General features: G+C 49.1%; 2 protein-coding genes across 5 annotated transcripts in view; one reads left to right on the top strand and one right to left on the bottom strand.

Moving 5' to 3' along the window:
* Positions 1-8208: 8208 nt before the first annotated feature.
* On the bottom strand, positions 8209-11685 carry LOC149364945 (uncharacterized). The gene is made up of 2 exons (XM_089570226.1): positions 9709-11685; positions 8209-8587 (listed from the first exon to the last, which is right to left on the bottom strand). Exons 1-2 carry the CDS (start codon positions 11358-11360, stop codon positions 8356-8358), a joined length of 1884 nt encoding a protein of 627 aa, XP_089426352.1. The 5' UTR covers positions 11361-11685; the 3' UTR covers positions 8209-8355.
* Positions 11686-11893: 208 nt separating this feature from the next.
* LOC149364944 (uncharacterized) overlaps positions 11894-21056 on the top strand; it is a 55071-nt gene continuing 45908 nt past the window's right edge. For all 4 annotated transcript variants that reach the window (XM_089574928.1, XM_089574926.1, XM_089574925.1 and 1 more), the window contains exon 1: positions 11894-13131. The gene's annotated coding sequence lies outside the window, so the exon portion shown is untranslated. The remainder of the gene's footprint in view (positions 13132-21056) is intronic.

Below are 21056 nucleotides of genomic sequence, written 5' to 3'. Positions count from 1 at the left end.
TTGGATCAAAGATTGAAAAAGTGCGCCCGCGTATGTGTGTGTGTATGCGTGCGTGTCCACGCGCGCGTACCTGGAAACTGTAGGAACAGCTGCTATTTTCACACCGTCTATTGTCAGGAAACTGTAGCCTCGTTTACATGAACCCGACTTCGGCGGGTCGAGCCAGGAGATCGAGTTGAGCAAGGTCAGCCCAACTTGACTGCATGTTTACATGAACTCGATTTTAGCGAGTCGCGACCGGTTCAACAGCAGCGGCACCAAGCGTCGAACGGCGCAGCGGGAAAGGGCAGTGGCAGCCGGGAAGATTGCGGCATGCACGGCTGCCTCGCAGGCGCTACGGCGCAAGCGAATAACAGGTTCGCATTTATCACCTCTCCTTCCACTAACCCGACTCAGACCGGTTTACGTGCTATCTGCTCTTGGGGTCGAGTGAGTCAACCCACCCCCTGCAGCGGAGTTGACTGGACTCGCTCCCTCGACTCCCGGACCCGACTCGTTTACATCAACCCAGTAACCGGTTTTCAGCTCAAATCCTCCACTCAACCCATCATGTAAGCACCGCTTATAACGTGCTTGTAATAATTTTCCGAGAATTCCTTTTCCTGCGGCGCTAGTCTACCCCGCCTGCAGGAGGGGCGCGCAGCAAGGGGAGGGGGCGGTCCTTTGTGCCAGTTCCGGAAGAGGGGAATTCTTAGCACTGTAGTCGGTTACAACTAAAGAACGAAGCGGCACATGCAACTCAGAGGGAGCCCTCCAGCCAGTCACGTCGATTTCTGTGGCTGTGCATGCAGCCAAGCCTGCGAAAGAGAAGGAAGGAGACGGCGTTTTGTCCCCGTGTAGCCGAGAGTGGATGTCCTTTGTTCGGGATAAGGCTAAAAGAATAATAACGCAAAAAGAAAGGAAAAGATTTTGCTGCCCCGGCATCCGCCATCGTCTCTAGGAGCACCTGAGCTGGAGCAGGGGAAAAGACAGGGAGAAAGGCGAAGTTACTAGTATATGTGTGGTGCCCAAGTTTATTGTCTCAGCTGCACTGGCCACTAAAGGGGGAGGGGGAGAGGGCTGGGCTGCTCACCTTTCGCATAGATCCGCGCGAGAGCGTCTTTTTCGCTCATACTGCGCGAAGGAAACAAGGACAGAGACAGAAACACACGTACACACTGAGCGCAGAACTTCCAACTTTTATTCGAAAAACGCTTCGGGCATTAGCTTTTATACTTTTATACTAGCTTTTATAGCCTTTACCTTTGTTGTTTGTTGTCTCCATCTTTCACTCTCAGTTTCACAGTTTTAGCCTCTCGTGCTTTTTCTTAGTTCTTTTCAGCCTACGTGTTTCAGTGGCTTTGCACCTTCATCGTTTATTGTTATTACTGTTGGTTCCGCGTCTCATCCCATCGCTGAGTAGGTTGCGTTAGTAATACAGCGTTTTGTTGATGACCTATTTGGTGGTATTGGTTTTATCTTCATTTTTATGATCTTAATCTTCCAGTCTCCCTTTTCTTTTTCCTTGTATCTAGGTATCAATGGTGCATAAGCTTGCACACACTGGTATAGTTTAGATTGGCGCTCTGGCGGGTCGGCGCATCATGGACACGTTACTGTCAATACTTATCGGTTTTTATCCCGGCTGTGTCATGTGGTGGTTGTTTAGTGCGTATAAAAGCTAATGCCCGAAGCGTTTTTTCGAATAAAAGTTGGAAGTTCTGCGCTCAGTGTGCACGTGTGTTTCTGTCTCTGTCCTTGTTTCATTCGCGCAGTTTTAACCATGAACGAAAAGAACCAACTAGCCCGCCAGAAGACTAGTCTTTTTCGCAAAAGCGCTGAATGTTACAGGTGGGGTCATATTCGGCAACAGACGGTCGTGGCAGCTTCAGTCTCCACTGCTGTCGCGGCGCACCTGTGGAGACCGAACAGAAAACTGTTCGGTCGACGCGCTTGGCGGGGCGGTCTCCTTTGATGGGCATGTGCTGCTTCGTTCTTGAGTTGTACCCGACTTATATACCACATGGATTCATTTCAGCGGTGGAACATGGCGCCCTCTGAACCACGGCATTCGTTTGAAAGAAGTGCGAGTCTAGTTCAGGAAAACTGCACCTGCTCCATGGTTAGTGCTGAAATAGTGCAGCTGCAGCCGCCATGGAAGCAGATGATGGTTTGCGGGTTGTGATAAACGGCGGAGACTCAAGTAACTTTCACTCGTCGACAAGCTAGAACGCTGCTCGAGTTCTCCAAAGAAACGGATCGAGGCTGGTTCATGGCAACATGTTATTGTGATGTGCTGTTTGCACATTTCTTCATGAGATACGATAGGTTGGCTGCCGCTGATGTAGGCTGTAAACAGCTGGCTGCAATTCATTGGCATCGCAAAGGCTAGCGACGACCAGGCCTGCACTCGACCATCCGTTTTGGAAGCAGACAGTGCCAAACTGCGCTCAAAGTGCCGGAACTAGCGGTACACACCCGCCGCACCGCCGCTGCCGCAGAACTTTGCCGAACTGGTGCATTGAGTGCAGGCGAATCGAGCGCTCTCCAACTTCCCCTCCACAGCGCTAGCCGGAACAACGAACAACCGGCAGCACGAAGAGAAAGCCTGTCTCTTCCCTTTCCTGTCGCTTTAGCAATGCCTGTCCTCGAAAAATAATACGACGCCCAGAATGCGTTTCGTAGCGTCAGGTGAAAAAAATTGGCAGTGGCTTAGCTCTGCTATGCCTGGATATACGTAGCGTAAAGTTCTCCGGTGTTTCGGAAGCACGTTTCGCCTTGGCTGCTCGACGGCGAACTGCCAGGCGACGACCTCGGGATCGGAAGAATTTACATTTTCCAGTCTTCTGCGCCGTTTGGCAGCGGCTCGACTCTCCTTAGCTTACCAGAGCTTACATGTTGAGCGCGACCGTCATTTCTCCGCGCACCCTCCTCGCGCATGCGCAGTAGCGCGCGGCGCAACTGTCGTAAACACGAGGTCACGCGGTGGAGAGGAGCGCACGCCGGCGGCGCCGGCAGCGAGGAGCTCGCACCGGCTGTGGCGAGGAAGCGACGCACCTGCGGACCTGCGCCTCTCGTGACGTCACGCGGTTCTCGCGCATGTGCATAACAGGCGGCGCACACTCGCGCAAAACTCGGCTCTGACCCTCGTAGTGTGGCTTTACTAGCTTTACGCTACAAAACAATCCAGCAAAGCAATATGGCGGAAATCTGCTTGGAAGTTCGACACACACTACATAGGGCAAAATCGAGGGAAACGTGCAAACATCGTAGATATATCGTTCCCTCTCGTGAACACCTCCTGATTGTAAATGTTTAGCAGCGCCACACTCGTTATTTTTTTGAACTGTGATTATTTAGTACACGTGCATGTGTGTAGATGGCGCTACTTACTACATTTATCTACATTTATCGCATGTCGCTGCGTTATTGCTATTATTGTTTGTATTCTGTGGACTTTGTTCTTTGCAATTGTTACAAGTTGATTAAAAGAATGAGAGACCGACATTTTAAGAGTATATTTGCCAGAAAGAAAGAAGCCGCGGAACGTTTCAAGAGCTTGTGTCCTTCATGACGAGAACAAAAAAGGTAGCTAAAATCAACTAGACATTGCGCATTCCCACGTGCGCATTCCCCAAAAGCCGTAGAGTGAAGGCGATGCTTAGCCGCGTAGAGCGAAGTATTAAGTTTCTTCACGCAAAATCTCAAAACTGCCACGCGCTGGTTACCTGAACAGTATTGCATTCCGTTTTTAACTATTTCGAAAAAACGCTAACTTTGATCAGGAATAACTTTTAAACTAAACAAGGCAGACGGATGAAATTTTCAGAATGGAAGGGCGATTAGACGATCTCAAACTGTACAAAAAGGCGCCGCAGCGCAATGCATATCCCAAAAGTTATTGCAGATTACATTGTTCTGTTTTCTATGCTTTTCAAACATGCGTGGCTAATAAACTAATCTATACACGTACTTCTAAATGCTTAAATATGTTCATTAGCATCCGATCTCAAAGTATCTCGAAAGATATTTCTCTAGGTGCAAGAGGTTTTTCACAATTTTGCATTTCCTGAGACAAGTTGAGCTCAACTGCCAGTTTTCATCTTTGCGTTTTCTTTTACAGTTGAAACAAATTTGCAGCTACCGTTAAACAAAATGCATCTTTTGAAAGCAGAGAAAAGTAGCTTTTCGGAGATATCTGATCCATATTTATGAAGCAAACGAGCGAGGTACAGTCGACGTACAAATATCTAAGCCCCAACTCCAACGACACTTCCTGGGCGTACGCGCTCAGCGTCGGCGCTCTTGGCGTACGCCGGAACGGGCGTCGAAAAGGGGCATGCATCTCCATGTCCCTGGCGCCGCCTCGCTCCCCCTCTCGAGTCGAGGGAAAGAATTTCAAGCCATGAAGAAAAGGGAGAAAAGGGGTTGCGGGGGGGGGGGGGGGGGGGGCTGGAAGGACCTATTAAACCGCGAAGAAAAGTTCGGGGAACCCGAAAGAGGTTCAAGACATGAAGAAAATAGTCACCGAGACTCCCGTGGTCCTTCGATTGTTGTAAACCGGCCCCGGCTTCGGACACGTACGCGAGCGCCCATGCGCTGGCGCCGATATCTAGCACGGACAGATATCGGCGCCTCGCCGAGGTTCGCTGGCGTCTCCTGCAGTGCGCATGCGCAGACCGGTTCTGGCGTACGCCAAGAGCGCCGACGCTGAGCGCGTACGCCAAGGAAGGGCCCTTGGAGTTAAGCCGCTTCTTACCACGACCGAAAGACCGCGTCCCCAGAGGAAAACAACCGAGTGTCGTTTACAAAATCCCGTGCTCCAAGTGCCCGGCTTCATACGTCGGCAAAACAAAAAACCTCCACCAAAGAATAAGGCAACACAAGAATGACATCCGGCTAATGAATTCGGAATCCAACCCCCTCGCCGAACACTTCGAGGCGGTGAGCGTCTTGGCCGTGGAGCCAAACCTGTTCAAGAGGCGACATGTGGAGTCATGGCACATACGGCTCACAAAGGCGGCGATGAATAGAACTCCAGGAACGCTCCCCTCTGCGTACGTTAGTGGACTGCGCCACGTGCTAACAAATGGAGAGCGAAGGCAACACCCCGCTGCTGCTGGCACACTTTAGTCACCCCTGAAGAAAGGACCGAGTTGGTCCCGAAACGTTGGGTAAAATTAAAATATTGGTTGGCGTCAGTTTTTTTCTCTCAAATACCATTCCTCTGTTGCGCCCCATGTAACCAGCAAGCGCGCGAAAGAGCATCGACCGCGGTAACAAGCACCACTTCGCTGAGGCGCCTCCGGGGACGCTCTCCGTTATTTTGCGAGAAAAGAGACCCATTTTACTTATTCACCCAAAGTGTTTTAGAGCGCAGCTCTTTGGCGTCCGTTCCTGGGTTTCGCGTCGTCGTCGGCGTCGGCGTCGGCGTCGGCCTCGTAACCAGCTCCGCCCCCAATGTAACGCTTTTCAATTGGTCTAAATGCTCGTGACGTCACAGTGCGCGAATTTCAAATGGGGCCAATTGTACTTTGGCTAGTAACCATGCAACCAATCAAAGGGATCGTATAGTGATGCTGCAAGTAAGTTGGACTGAGTTTAGTTAATTGCTTAATTAATCAATTAGACTAATTAATATAGAGGAGAATGAAGAGGTCAGAAGAAAAGAAAAGAAAAGAAAGACTCGCGCCGCAGCGACAACAGCGCCCGCGGAAGGAGCACTGCTGAAAAAAAAACAGATAAGTACGAAGCCGCGTTCCCTCCACCACCACGCACTTCCCCACTCAGTAAGACGTTGCTCGTTTCATATACGTTGTGTCGAACATCCTAGACAGTTCCAACAATTGACAGGTTAATGACAGAACACGATGGATAGAAATAAAAGAATATAAATATGAAATAGCCTAATTAACCTTTCTAGTTAGACCGCATAAATCAATAAAACCGAGAACGAAATTGGTCGAGTTGGGGAATCGAACCAGGGTCTCCGGAGTGCGATACGAGCACGCTAGCCACTCCGTAATGCCAGCTGAATGGTTTGGAATGAACAAAGGCGCGTCTAGCTAATACGGCGTCTTCGTTCACTCCCATCTTCTCCCTTTCCCTTACGGCGAGGTGCAGGTGTCCACCCAGATATGCGAGAGAGATACATTTCCTTTCCTCAAAAAATAAATTTACCGTCCAGCAAGGCGTACAGCCGAATTGGCGATGGCGTTCTGTGGACTCCCTGGCAGCGTTGCAAGACGCTGTCGCGTTCCACTCTTACAGGCGAAGCTTAACATGTTAACCACACATCAGTAACACACGCAGACAGCCAATGGACGCGTCATTCGCTGGCAGCACTTGATTCATCATTCACAACCACATTCTTAACGTACGCTCCCTTGCCGCACATGCCAAGGACGTACACCACGATCACATTCTGCGCCATTCCTCTGTACTTTGCTTTGCTGAAACCTGGATGGATCCCGAAGAGCCTCTCGAAATCATAGATTTCCTATACTGCTGTGGTGCTCGCAGAGACCACAACAGAGCGGCGGGAGTCGCTATCTACTTGCGCACAGGTCTCTCTGCAATACCAGTCGAAATGTTTGGCACGTCACATGAAGTTGCCGAACTGTGCGCCGCAAAGTTGCCCAACGGCTTGCTGGTAGTAGCTGCCTACTTCGCCCCTACCGCACTCACGAAAGACGTCGTGCACTTCCTGCAACTCGCATTAACCGTCCATCGATCCACACCGATGTTAGTAGTGGGGGACTTTAATGTTGACCTCAAGACAAACAGCAATTTCCTAACACTTATGCGGGAGAACATCCCGTTCCTCTCGCTCGTAACGCGTCCCACGGCTGTGACAACCTCGCGAGGCACTTGTATAGATCTCGTCTTTGAGAATCAAGCATTGGTGTACCAAGTCGAACATATATCAGTCTATTTCTCCGACCACAAAGCTTCCTTCATGACTGTCAAGAACTGTTAGTGGAGTCTTTGTTAAAGGAATATGTGTGAAAAATAAAAAAAAAATCTGTGATAGCGCATACATGTGTTGCTCGATTTCTTTGCCTCAATGAATCGAAAAGGTGAAACAGCTTATTTGCTGCGCTCAAATTTCGCATTAGGAAGTAACGTAATCGTCGGTAATTTTTTTTTATGGCGCGACCACATTGATTCGGCATGTTTGATTCAGCCAAAATATGTCCCTAAGAAAAAGACATTTCGAGAGGCGATATCAGAATACCTTCTGCTTTGTCGGTGTGTTGTGCTCGACTTGTGGCTTTGGTGCACATATCAGCGCCGACTGAAGAGAAGTACCGTGTTGAGATCATCGAGTTCCTGCCACGCTATAGGTGCTACTTAATTCTGACACAGACTGGAGCACTGAACGCCCTCAGGGTAATGTCTAAAGCTTGAACTTGCGAATCCGGTCCACTCTCTAAGCGAAACCTGTAACGACGCTAAACAAGGTGAGAAGAATTCGTCCTTATGTTAGAGACCATTACTTTCTCTCAGGTTAAGTAAAACCGTACATATACATCATTCCTGCAATAACAAAGTTAAGGATAATCTTGTCCTTTGACCTGCTCAGTTCTTACTTTGCACGTTCAGTTTTTTTTTATTTCGTCTAAAAGGTTTTTTTTTTTTTTGCCCTCAGGGCAGCGCTCACGGCAAGAGAAGACGATTTTACCTGGCTTATTCGGCGTTTAAAATGGCTAGGATTGCAAGATTGGCGTGCACGTTTTTGGTTCCTTGGCTCATTCTCCTCACCGACACCAACAGCCAAAGTACCCCCAAAGCACTCTGTACGCATATCGAACAACATGATCACTTGGCCATAGTGACATGCGACAGCAGGTGGGATTCCTACATCAATAGCTTGGTGACGCGGAGCAGACATCCATCAAGTCGGTGGACACTGCCAAACCAAGTGCCGGCGTGCGTGCGAGAGTGTGTCGCGTTGAGATGCGTGACGAATGGGCGAATGCAGAAGACAGCAGCTACGCTTCCGCGCATGCATTCCGGGAAGAAAGAGTGCTGCTGACCTTTACTTCTGTGGTTTCGGACCCATGAACAGGGGAACGACAGGAGGAGACTTGGAGAGGCGGTCTTCATTGTCGTGGGCCCGGAGCACGCTTCCAGGGAAGACACATGCAGTCCTACTAACAGAAATGTACCGATGTGTTTTATGTCTGCACTCAAGACAATATTTAATGCACACGACAAGACGGAGCGTAGAAGAGAGTAAAGATGGCGTTTATATAGCTGCAATCACGAGCAGCATCAGGCGCATACAAAACACCTCGACTGTTACAGTCCAAAGCGGGTTGGTTCGTTGGCGGCAGACGATAGAGCTTTGGGAGATGTGTTCTCGACGCCGTTTTAAACGCGGTTGCGCGGCCTCACCAGGCCGATGAAAGTCGACCGGCAGCAGCCGAGGCAGGGCCGGTTGTCGAGAAATACACCGCCTCCTGAGCGCCGCTGCTTCCCGTTGTCCAGCTTTGTGGTGACGGCATGCCGTTGACGGAGCCACGTGACCGGTTTCTCTGTCCATTGCGCGTCTATGTAGTGCGCGTGAAGCACCTCTAGCAGCGGCAGTTTGGCCTGCATGAACCTGAGATGAGATAAAGAAATATACATACGTATTTACAAAGAAAGGCAGAGAGGTAAATTGTGATTTTCTGGCATGCTACGCTGCACAGAGGAAAGGAAGAGGCGCATGAAGGAAGATGAGATGTGCAAAGATAATGTGCGAATAAGTATAGACGCATCAGATGAACATAAATAGGTGTCTTCAGTCGTTAAACTCGTGGTGCCTGAAATGCGGTATGGAAATAAACTACCAAAAATCTAATTACATGCAAGTAACAAGGAAGCAGAATGTTATGATGTTTCGATACAATATCGGTGAAAATTCCTTAGATGAAGTAAAGTGTCTCAAATACTTGGGAGTGACACTAACAAATAATCTTGACTGGCGCACCCATATTGAAAGCCCACCAGAGCTTCTGGTGGGCTTTAAAAGCCCACCAGAAGCTCTGTTTCCTGAGGAGGAAGTTGCCGAATGCGACTAGAGAAATTAAATTGATTGCGTACAAAACGTTCGTGCGGCAAAGCATAGAGTACGCAAGTGCAGTGTGGAGTCCTCATCAAAAGGGTTTAAAACAAAAACTGGAAAGATTACAAAGGATGTCAGCACGTTTTATATGCTCTAAATACCGCCGCACTGATTCAGTCACAGCAATGCTAAAACAGTGTCAGTTAGAATCACTAGAAATAAGAAGAACAAAGCAGAAATTGAAACTTTTTTTTTTGATAATGATGATGAAGTCAAAGTTAATAAACAACACGCCTCCCCTGTTACGCCTGTTACGCCTCCCCTGTTACGCCTCCCCTGAAGCATTGCCCACGGAAAAATCACAGTATGGTATTACAACCTATTATTACACGCACTGATGTCTATCGCTACTCCTTTTTTCCCGATGCTGTAGAAATTTGGAATCAACTACCAAGCGTCGTTGTGGACCAAACAGATGTCGACAAATTTGTGATAAGTGTGAACACGTTCCTGGAAGATTGTTGTGCAAATCTGTAATTCTGTGTATTTGGGTGTTTTTTAGCGAAGAGAATTGCACTTGTATCTGTATGTTTCCCTCCCTGTAATGACCCTGATACAGAGGGTTAACAGTATGAATGAATAAATAAATAAATAATAAAACATAACTAATCGCCTACCTGAAGAAGGAAGCGACGCTCTCCTCGGTGGACACCGCCTGCGTGAGGACGCACAGGTGTCGCAGGGTGGAAATTGTTGCGAGGCCCGTCGCGATGTTGTTCTGTCCTAGAGGGATGCCGCAGGTATCGATCCACAGCTGCCTGAGCCTCGGGTTGCCTCGCAGCAGTCGGGTCAAGTTATCGTGGAAGTTGGCACTGTTTATCATCATCTCCTCGGTGCTCTCCAGGCTGAACTGCAGGGCGGTGACTCTACACCCACGCAGGAAAGCCAGCGATTCCATCTTTGCCATACCATCCAGACTGAGCCGCCAAAGCTTGGTCCTCGCGTGGAGCTCCCTGAAACATGATTCGCGGAACCGGAGTGGCACTTTGCAGAATTTGCACACGTAGTCACCATCCAAGTGACGCTCCGCCCGGACGTCCAGCTGCTCCAGGTTTCTGCATCCCCGGGCCAGGAACGTGAGCGAGTCGGCCCTGTTGACTCCGCAGGGTGCGAGCGCCAGTTCTCGTAGATGAGGCAGCGTGGAGCCCACGACTGCGGAACCATTGGCGTTGCGGTCGAAGTGAAACAGCGTTAGGTTCAGCTCTGTGATGCTGGATACGCAGCTCTTTAAAAAGAGCTGCGTTCCCTCCATGTAGAGTTTGCTGGCGCTCGCAGTCCCGGACGGGGCGAACAGGGCGAGGCACAGTGACGAGACTTCGCCCCAGCGCTCGGGCCGCGAGACGACTTCGGCAAGACGGCGATGGTCTATGCGATCGTTGTTTTTCATGATCACGATTGCTTCCTTGCCCCCTCTTAGCTCATGCTTCTGCAGCCCGTGATCGAACACGGTCAGATTACGGGAATGTACCGGCTTTAGCTGATGACTTATGTTGTCGCGAACAATGACTCCGGCTTGAACATGGCCTGCAATGCCGTATATACTCTGATAGCCTAGGCACCAACGGTGGGGCCTTCGTGGTGCTTCGGGGGCTAACACCCATTCGGAAGTGAACTTTAGCGCTTTTAAGTTTGTCAGGGGGCGAGTGATGTCCATGCTTGGGCCGGCGACATGTATTCTTGCACCTTCTTTCCGGATGGAGTGGATGTGCAAGTCTTGCAGCCGGCGACAATGATTCAGGAGGAGCGTTGCAAAGTCAACGTTCTGTTGCGAAGCAACCAGCTCCAAATACATGCTTTCCAGTTGCATGTCTTGCGGCTCGACGTTGTTGACCGACAACTGCTCGTAGAAGCAGCCATCGTGTAGCGTCCATTCGAGCCTTCGCACTTGGGTCAACCTAATAGCTAGCAGGTCGAATAGATGCAGAGGTTCAACGACACAGTTAACACAATACAGTTCTTTCAAATTACGGCATAAGGAGACGCAGTTTATCAGTGCTCCGGACGACAGCGCAATGCAGTTATGGAAGTCTAGCCTTTGCACGCGGTCGGAAATGTTTGCTGCGTGAAATTCTTCCATCGTGCGCTCGTCGGTGTCGGGAGTGAATCCGAGCTTCCGAACGACACGCTCTTGGAGGGCGATATGTGCGAGGCTGGGAACAGCTTCTGCGAACGCTAACAGGGATCCTCCATCGAGGAGTGTGAAAATGCTCTCCCATGCTAGAACTGGCAGGGAATCAATGTACTTGAAGCAGTCGAAACTCGCTGGCATGCTGTAAAGTTCCTTGGAACGGAATTAGCCTTGTGGCCAGCAAAACAGTCAAATTCTTAAATAACAGTACCGGCTCCTCCGACACCAAAGGGTGACGCCGACACCGACACCGTGGGACGCCAAACACTGACGAAGATTCTACTCACTTAAGAGAGCATTCCTGGCAGATCCTCAAAAATGCAGACATGGAACGAGTGCGGAGACTTCAGGGAACGAACTGCTGGCTGACGCGACCAGGGGGGTAAAGCTGAGCCAGCAAAGCGGTCCACGCAACGTTACTAGAACGCACTATACTAGAACCTACTCGTTGGGTCCACGCATGTAAGTCGCCATCTTGGACGCCATCTTACAGCACATTAATGTGGCCAGCACAGTTTTTTCTCGCGAAGTCAAGGATGGGTGAAGTTTGAACTTGAATTCGGAAAACTGCGGCAGAGAAAATAATTGTATGTCACTCATACGCATAATTCAATGTTTTAAATACGTTTTGTAATCTTTAGCATACTGATTGCGGTCATTTCTTTTAATATCGGACGATTGTGAACATGTTCACGAGTAAACTGAGAAAACGCTCTCGGAGTTTCGGTTTTAAACTTCTGCTTTCGAATCTGATTTCAAGTTGCTTAAGCTATGGGATCAAGGCACTTAATGCAAGGAGCTGCATACGACAAGGAGTCACTCGCGCTCTCGTGCACCGCGATGCCACCTTCGTGCATCGATGCATGTCAAAAGCTCCAAAAGAATCGGACATTTCGCATCATTTTGTGAGTGTAAGGGATCGGTAGTGCACGCGGGGTCATCGGAACGCGGCTGGGGGCGCTCAAAGCGAAGCGTCTCCTATTTGGAACGCGACCGCTCGCGAACGCGCCAAGAAGTACGGGTGTCCACCCCGCCCCGCGGTACCGATTCGCGCACGTGCTGGCACGAATGTCTATTTGTGTTTGTTTTTATTTTGTGGTGGAGAGAGTGCTCTATCTTACGGAAGCTGGAGGGCTGGCCATGCCCTGGATGAACCAATGATGTTAAGACCGCAACATGATTGGAAGCTACGAAATGTGGGCCGGGCCTTTAGGGCTTTAAAACCGGGCCCCGGAGCTGGAAGCGGGGTTCTGCGCTATGGTGAGATGCTATGCATCTTCGGCTATGCCGAGTAGGGGCCTTCCCTAGTGTTAGCGAGATCCACCTTTTTGTTGTTTTGTATATTTGTGCCGTTTAATGTCTCTAGTGCCTGAACTTGTATCTATTGTAAATTGCTGTACATAAACTGTACATAAGTATTCACTTTATCCCTGCATCTCTACTCATCGAGAGACCGTCTCTGACGTGGCATCCCAGGTGCAGTGATCAAGCTTCAATCTTCAAGTTAGATAAACCGTCTCTGGCGGGGCACCTCTTGTGCAAGGAAGACAGGGAACCTGTGGAACTTTACTGGCGCAGTCGACGAGGATCCTGCGGCCATCGGTTCACGGCGCAGGAAGAAGATTGAACGCAGGGAGAAAGGCGACGGTCAGGCAACAGCAGCGTTCGAGAAAGGACCTGCGGAGAGACGGCGGCAAGGACGCAAGGACCACGGCAGTAGTTCAGCGACGCGGGACTGCGTCCGGTCAAGGAAGTAGCGCGTCGAGAACTCGACGGTCACCGGCGGGTCGCAGCAAGTGGCGACAGCGGGCACAGGACCAGCGGCGTGCGACAGCTCATCGCAGCGTGCGGTGAAAGTGGTGGTCGACTCCGACACCAGGAAGCTGGCAATGCGGATTGACGCATCGAAACCGTGAGTTTCCTTGGTCGCATTGCTCACGTCCCTGTGCGTGTGTTCGAGCCGGTAGGATAGTTGAGGGGTACATACGGCGGTATGGAGGGTTATCCATGCCGGCCCTCACTCGATGTGAGGTATCGAGTGCAATTGGCGAAGGCGCGTTTAGCTTATTATCAGGCTGAGCTTGCAAAAGTGAATGGAGGAAAGGCGCCGCTATGCGAGGAAAAACCTCCGGATTTGCAGGCGTTAGAAGCAAGGCGCCAGCAGCTAGAGCTCGAGCTGGCTAAGCTCAAGGAGTCAAGGAGAGCTGGTCAACTAGCCAGGGAGAACTGCTCCGAGTCTCGAGCGGAGAGGCCGCCAATGCTGGAAGGCAAAGGCATATGCCTGTCAAGTACAGGTCAAGAAAACAGCCAGGCAGAAGTAAAAAGTGAGCCAGATTTCTGCGAAGCTGGAAGCGCAGTTGAAGGAAGTATCGTGACGGAACGCAGCGTCACGGTATTAGAGGCGGTGAACGCGCACTCCGACGATCCAGCTGCACAGGTTAGCTCTACCCCAAATGACACCAGGGACGCGGACGCGAGTTCAGGATTGTTGGAAGTCACTCTGACCATTCCGAAAACGCAGTCCCAAGCAAGCTGTGAAAAAGAGCATTTCGTGCAGCAGGAAACGGTCAGTGAAGACAGACGCCAGATCGGCGAGCGAGTGAAAGGAGGAAGTCTAGCGGCACACCGTGTCGGGCATAGGGCATAAAGTGTCCCGTAGCGCTATTGATGCCAGGAACCTTCCATCCGAGGCAAAGAACGAAGGTTGGCCTGATGGGCCGACGGGACCGAGCGCCGCGCAGTTGAACGCACCCGGCGGGTGTCCCACCAGATCCTTCGAGGAAATGCGTGGCGACTTGCCAGAAGGCAAATTCGGGTCAAGTAACTGCGAGGGAGCTCATGTAGCCTCGGTGCTAGACGATGCCACGAAGCCGGCAAGTGCCTATCAAGCAGGCAACGGCAACATCAGTGTTTGCCCGAGCAGGAACAGGGCAAATGGCTCGAAGAGAGGCAGAATAGAGAGAGACAGGTGCATGGCTTTCACGCTGAAAGTCGACGCGAGGAACAGTATGTTCCGTGCTAGAGGTCGGCATATCAAGTGTAGCAAGACTGACCGTACTGGTATGGCGAAAAAAATATGGGTTCGGTTCGGTTCCGGTTCCGGGCGAAAATTCGGGTTCGGTTCCGGTTTCGGTTCCGGTTCGACACCCTGGTTTAGAGTAGTCGATAGCTACTCTGCATACCGCCATCTTCCCAAGGTCTACGTTGCCAGGTTCCAACTCCGTTCTTTGTCCAGATTTAGAAAGTGTCTAAACAGCTGGCAACATACACAAACCGCTGGATCATGGCGGCGTTCATGCTTTGCCCACTGGTATGCATGAGCTCAATGGCCAGCTTTCCCTCTAGAGTTGGTTATATTAACTCTATGGACGCGACCGACAAAGAAGCCCTGCTGGGAGGAGTCCACTTTCAGAGGTGAAAGGGCCCGCAGAAAGGGAAGGGACGGTTCGACCACCCTCTAAAGAAGTTTTAGCATCCTCGATCGCCCGCACCGGTGCGCACCGGGCGCCTTGGTGCGCACCTTCCATCCTCGATCAACTGCACCGGTGCGCACCCGCAGTCCTCGATCACCGGAAGCGCACCCTACCGGGTCAGTTTTTCGTTGCCCCGACTCGCACCCGGAAAATCGGCGGTTCGCAAGGGTGCAATCCCGGCAAGCATTGCGGGACGCGTACTGCGGACAAGCCGCCTTTACCCGTACACGGTGGCCCATACTATCCTGCTCGTGTCTGCGCACAGACTCACGCGATGGAGCAGATAATACGGTTGGTTGCCGCCTTTGATGAACTGCTGTCAAGTTCGTCTGATAGCGAAGATGACATGATAATCGACTTGATAGCCTAAACATGGCGATGAACGACCGAAAATTCGTTTATCGGGTCGTCAGGCGCCTCGCCGATACCGGAGTGAGCGTCTGTTTGCATGGCCTTTGACATGTGAAATGTGTGATTTATTTGCAGTTCCGAAAGCGTGCGACCGGTGTTGTGGTTTACAATCAAATGCACGCGCCAGAAGAAAGGCACCAAAAAGCGGCGCTGCATGCACGAGCCCCCGCGGGGTGCAGCTTGTCCTCGATGTTGACCCTCGCCGGTGCGCCACCGCCGCGGTGCGCAGGGAACCGCGCTGGTTTCGGGGCGCACCCGGTGCGAGGCGATCGAGGACGCTATTTGACAAGGCCTGAGTGCTCCTTCCGTGACGTCACGAAAAGAGGCCCAGAGTCGCCGCCACTCATGGCGGAGTTAAAAGGAATCGCGACTGGAATCAACTAGCAGCCATGAGCTTAGATTTATCAGTCCACGTTTTTTTTATAGTTAAAATACTGGAATGAATAGCGGACACTTTACGCGGAATTTATTTTGAGGCACTAGCCGCAAACCATGTGTGCCAAGATTGTTTAAGCACTGATGTCAGCACATCTATCGCATTGCGCTTTCTCGTCTTTCTCAGTAGATGTTTTTCTTTATGCATTACTTGAAATGAATTTCCCAATGTTTTAAAACTTTTCAATTTTTTTCACCTAGTTTTATGAAGCACAGCCATAATGAAGAAATAAACAGTCTCGATTAGCTTCACAACTGCGTATGTGTATTTTTATTGGAGATACATGTATTTGTTCTGAGATCGTATTTTAAATGAATACGATCCCTTGAGGAGCTTGGCTTAGAAGTACAAGACTGGCATCCCGGAAACTTTGATGGGATTGCGCCTGGGTGAAGGCGCAGATGCGAAAGTGGTGCAGTGGTGGTGCGCCCTGTAACCTCGTCGATGTCGGAGGCCTCTCGCACGGTGTCAGCCTCAATGAAGTGAAGCTGGCAAACCTAGAAGGAAGTGTAATTTTAGTTTAAATAGTAGCTGTAACTTGGAAAGTAAGTTTTCTTGAAAGTCTGCATTCGCTACCTGCAGTGCTAACCAGCTGCTTAGTTTAAACACTTTTTTTTACAATGCATGCGCTTAAGCTTATCGTATTTTGCAAAAGTAACTATTCTTTGAAGACGTTTCGAACATCTTACCTTGGAGTGCGGTGATACAACGAAGTTCTCTCGTGGTATTGCCCTAATCCAGCTGTTCTGTTCTTCATCATCCCGGTGAAACTTGAAATGTGGTTTTTGGGGCCCGATTTCTAGTTAGTCCGGCAATTTGGCACGCATCACTTGTTAGGCATATCCCGGCAGAAGCGTAATCCACATTCCGTAATCCAGCGATGGCACTAGAAAAAAAAGAAAATCTGTACACTCATAAACATACAAAAATTACAAGGACACGATACAGTAACATTTTCTCGTATTTCTTTTTTGTCTCTCACTGACACAAGAACCGCCGTGCTTTTTTTTTAATATTTAAAGCCTATAATATCTCTCTCGTTATTTTATCTTTAGCCTTGCTCACAAGGAACGCGGTTGTTTTCGAACTTAGAGTGAATTTATCCTTCTTATAATGACCGCCAGATTGCAAGAAATCTGATTTGTATATCAGTACCACGGCCGCTTGATGCAAAGCGCAAAGCGAGCGCTTTGCATCAAGCGGCCGTGTCAGTACAAGATGAGAGCGAGTACAAGAGAGCATCACTGCAAGACATGTGATCAGAATTCATTATAAGAACATCTTTTTGAAGGGTATTTGATGAGTTGTTTCCATTATCAATAGTAATACTTTTTCTGTCACGCTTTCAAGTTTCAAGTTTGTTTTATTTACATCATAGATGTGCGTAGGTACGGGTAAAAAAGTGATCGCAGATCACTTAGGGACCCCGGACCCCCCTTGCAACTATTGTGTTACTTGGGCTTTTGTTTATGAGCTCTGTTTTGAATTTATCTATGTTTTGTACCCTCTCCCGCCCTGCTGCAATGAGACGAGGCGATTCAGTTAAATAAATAAATACAATAGTGGACAACCAGAGGGTGGCTATAAGCGCCTCCCTTTACCCCAGCCACACTCCTCTTTAGGGCGGTCGCGTTTCGCCGCCTTGACTCAACGTGCCGAAGAATGGCGGAAGTCTCCCGCCCTTTCCACATTTGTTTTATTTTGTTTACTCGTTTACGTCGGTAGCACGCGAGTGCATCTCAAATGTATTCTGTGCTTCCGCCACTGTCTCTATGCACTTTACTATAATAGTACGCCGCCTCTCTGTTGAGGCCCAGGTCGGCGTCCATTCTTCACTCCCGCTGCCTTTTTTTTTCTTCCCATTTTTTTTTTCTGTCTTTCTTTTCTACTCGCGACCACAGGCGTGGGCGGCGGGCGACAACGCTTATTCTTACCCTCCTTTTTTTGTTTCTTTTTTCTTCCACTTTCTTTTGAGCCATTCTTCATTCCCGCATCGTTTGCTTGTTGTTTTGATTCATTATGTGGTTATGTTGGTAATGTTAAAAATATGTTGTTATGTGGTTATGTTGAAAATTAATTCGAAGCATTCATTAGGCACAATAGATTGACTTGCATTGTCTGTATCGTGGATCACAAGTAAAGTGTGCTACTACACAGTGACATTACAAGCTAGCATTTCGCCAAGTAGAGATAGCTGGTGTTACTATGTAAGGAGAGTACGGCGAGAGTGGAGTGCGCACAAAGAATGTGGTTACTGCTGGACAAATGGTGGGTGGCTGACACGGGAAGAACCGTGGATGGAGGAGGGCGAGCAATACCTCAAAAGCTGTCGCTTAATCTCGCATTGCTCAGTGGTAACCGTCCTACGAGTTTTGTTTCTCTGATTTCTTTTCGATTTATGCGCTACATCCACGGTATCTCGCCTCCATTGCCGATGGACGTGTAGATGGCAATGTGCACATTCACTACTACCGCTAGCATGCCGCGGAAAAGGCCCAACGCTTCGGGTAAAGATAGCGCCGCGTAAGGGAGGTATAGCGGTACTAAATGCCACGCCAGAAATATCATTCAGGACCGGCGACTGGACGAAATGCTTTATTGACGCGTTTTATTTTGTTCTAGTGCCGAAGAAAACAACAATAAGGAGCATGCGTTTAGGACAGAGCCAGTTCTATGTATTCAACACTATGCACACTTAGAAGAGGAGTACAACAGGAATTAAAAGATGTATTTACTGCTGCCACCTCGAGCAAGATGAGGTTTGTACACGATGGGAACACGACTGTTATGACAAGTCGAAACCGGGTTCATTGGCCGTAGGCGTTACAGCTTTAGAAACTGTGTTCTCGACATGATTTCAGACCCGGTTGCGTGGCTTCGTTAGACCGATGAAAGTCCTCCGGTAGCAGCCGAAGCAGGGCCGGTCGACGAAATAAACGCCGCGTCCTAAGCGCCGCTGTTCTCCGTTGTCCAGCCGAGTGGTGACGACGGGATGCCGCTTGCAAAGCCACGTGACCTGCTGCATTGCCCGTCGCATGTCCATGTAGTGTGCGTGAAGCACCTCCAGCAGCGGCAGTTCGTCCTGCATGAGCCTGAGAAGTGAGAGAAAAAAAAACATGAATGTATTCACGAAGAAAGACAGGGGGCAAATTACGAATTTCTGTCGTCCTACGCTGCACACGAGAACGAGGAAAATAAAGAAAGGGGTGTGTGATGGGCATAAGACGTTGCACTCATTCATACCAAGAGAGCACTCATTTCGCCTCACTCACACTCACCACTCATGTGAGTACACATGAGTGGTGAGTGGATATGGGTAACGAGTGTTTGTGTTGCTGAAAAGGGGTGCGTTTACTAATCTGATGATCAGAAGTGGTGTCTCCGGATGAACTGAAAAATAGTCCGAGTCTGCCCCGTATATAAAGGAGGAAATAGAAGTGAAATCACGAATTATCGGCCTGTCGCCGTATTACACGTGTTTTCCAAGGTATTCGAGGGAGCTGTTAATAGTAGTCCGGTAAATTTTTTTTTTCCAGTTTATAATAACATTAACGCCTCTGAGTGTGGCTTTTTGAACGATAAACCGTCCGAGAAAATTTTACTCGCGGTTAGAGAAAAAATTATCGATAGCATCAAATCAAAGGCATATTCTTAGTCTCTTCTTCGACATCCGGATGTTTCCCACTGTGAGCAGCATTAAACTATTTTCCTTATACTGAACAGTTACGGAATATGTAAAATTGCTATGATTCTGGTGAGAAGTTATTTGAATTACACCGCAATCAGCGTACATGGTCCAATGTAGTATAGATTGGACAATGTACGCTGATTACACTCTACAAGGAAGCGGTAGATGCCTCTCAAAAGAGGCCCTCCAACCAACGACCCCGCTGTTAATCCGATAAAGCTATGGTTACTCTTTAATTATCTGCCGCCCCCTGCGATCTCACGCCAGCTGATCCAAGGGAATCGGTCAATAGGACGAATTGGTCGACGCCATTTGCTGGAGGGTCTCCCTCGATGGCAAGCGCCGCTTCTTTCTTTGATTCTATCCGACTATAGAAACTATCGTAAATGCTTACCTTGCAAAGTTATACGCTTGAATGTAGGCAAACAAAATTTATTTAGACTAGTCAAAAAGCTGTTATATTATCTTGAGACCTTCTAATGCTCCAGTTCATTGCGCGTTTAAATTCAAGTATGCCAACAGAAAACTACAACAGGTAACAATTCAAAAATTGCTTGCTTTCTGGTTCTGGTTTCAGTGCCCATTTATCATGGTGCACATATTTGTAAATCACCGATATTCTCCCCATTTCTTTAAAGTGTATTTGTAATACGCACTATTTTTTCTATATTTTCTTACAGTGCGAACAAAGTGGAAGCTTTGGTGAGTTGGCTAAGCACAGCCTGAACAAAAGCAGTTAGTCAGCGCCCTGTTTGTGTCCACTTTTCACGTTCAGGTCTTTTCGCTGTTCCGATAATCTTATTGTGCCCTGACCAGGTGCACCACAACTTTGAGTAATTACCAGAAGTAGTTAGTTTTGCAGAAAAAAAAGGCACTCCGACAGACTCAGGGTTACCATGGCAGACAGGACACTTGCCGAAATCATCACTGTATTAAAAACAATATACTTTAAAGGGGCACCGCGATGATTTCCTCACTACCAGTTAATATCATTAAATAGATTCGCCATGCTTTCCAGAGACCGGAGCAAAAAGAATTATTGAAATCGGAGCACGCAAACGAAAGTTATTCCACTCTGAAAATTCAAAATGAAAAGCTCAGGCGAAAACGCATTTCACTCGCCATTTCACTCACCCAGTACCGAGATTGGGCGCTACCAATCAGAACCGCGCCTAGCGCACACGCAGCGGAAGCGTGCATGCAGTTGTTGCTTTGTCGGGGCTGCAGACAGCCGCGCATTTTGACGGCGTCTTCCCCCCGTGTACGCGGCGCCGTAGTCAGGGCAGGGGTGACTAATAACAAAGGAAGCTCCCCGAAGTTTCTTTTTTAGTCGGACTAGAGTGTACTCTAGTCGGACTGGAAGGCTGTCGGCAGTAGCCCCCCTCCTCCCCAAACACGACTCCCGTCTCCTGTCCGGCCTTTCTCTTCACAATTTTGGACAAGGTGTGGCGACTGGCCGCCACGAACGTTTGAAGCGGAATGGAAAGTGTCGCCGGAGGTCGTGGGTTCGGATCCCACCGGCGGCATGTGGTTGTTTTTTCTTCTGTTTTTCCAATCATTTAGCTTTAAGCGATAACATATTCAGTAATATTCTAAACTGATCAACACCACAAAATAAATAAATAAATTAAAAAAATCCCCTGTGCCCCTTGGTTTCTGTGCCTGTTGGCTTCTTTCATAGCTGTATTCTTGTTAGTTTTCGTTCGCTTTCTCTGCTTCTTTCCAGTTTTTGTGGCATCCGAAAAACTTTCAGTACTCAGAGACAAAATATTTTGGATCCATTTCGCAAGTATAAAGGAACAATATGCAAACTGGACGTCCTACCAATG

The sequence above is a fragment of the Amblyomma mixtum genome, chromosome 2, assembly GCF_055824585.1.
Source record: "Amblyomma mixtum isolate Tamu chromosome 2, ASM5582458v1, whole genome shotgun sequence".
Taxonomy (NCBI): Eukaryota; Metazoa; Arthropoda; class Arachnida; order Ixodida; family Ixodidae; genus Amblyomma; species Amblyomma mixtum.
Note: the sequence above shows the minus strand (reverse complement) of the source record. Positions and strands in the feature narration are given on the sequence as shown.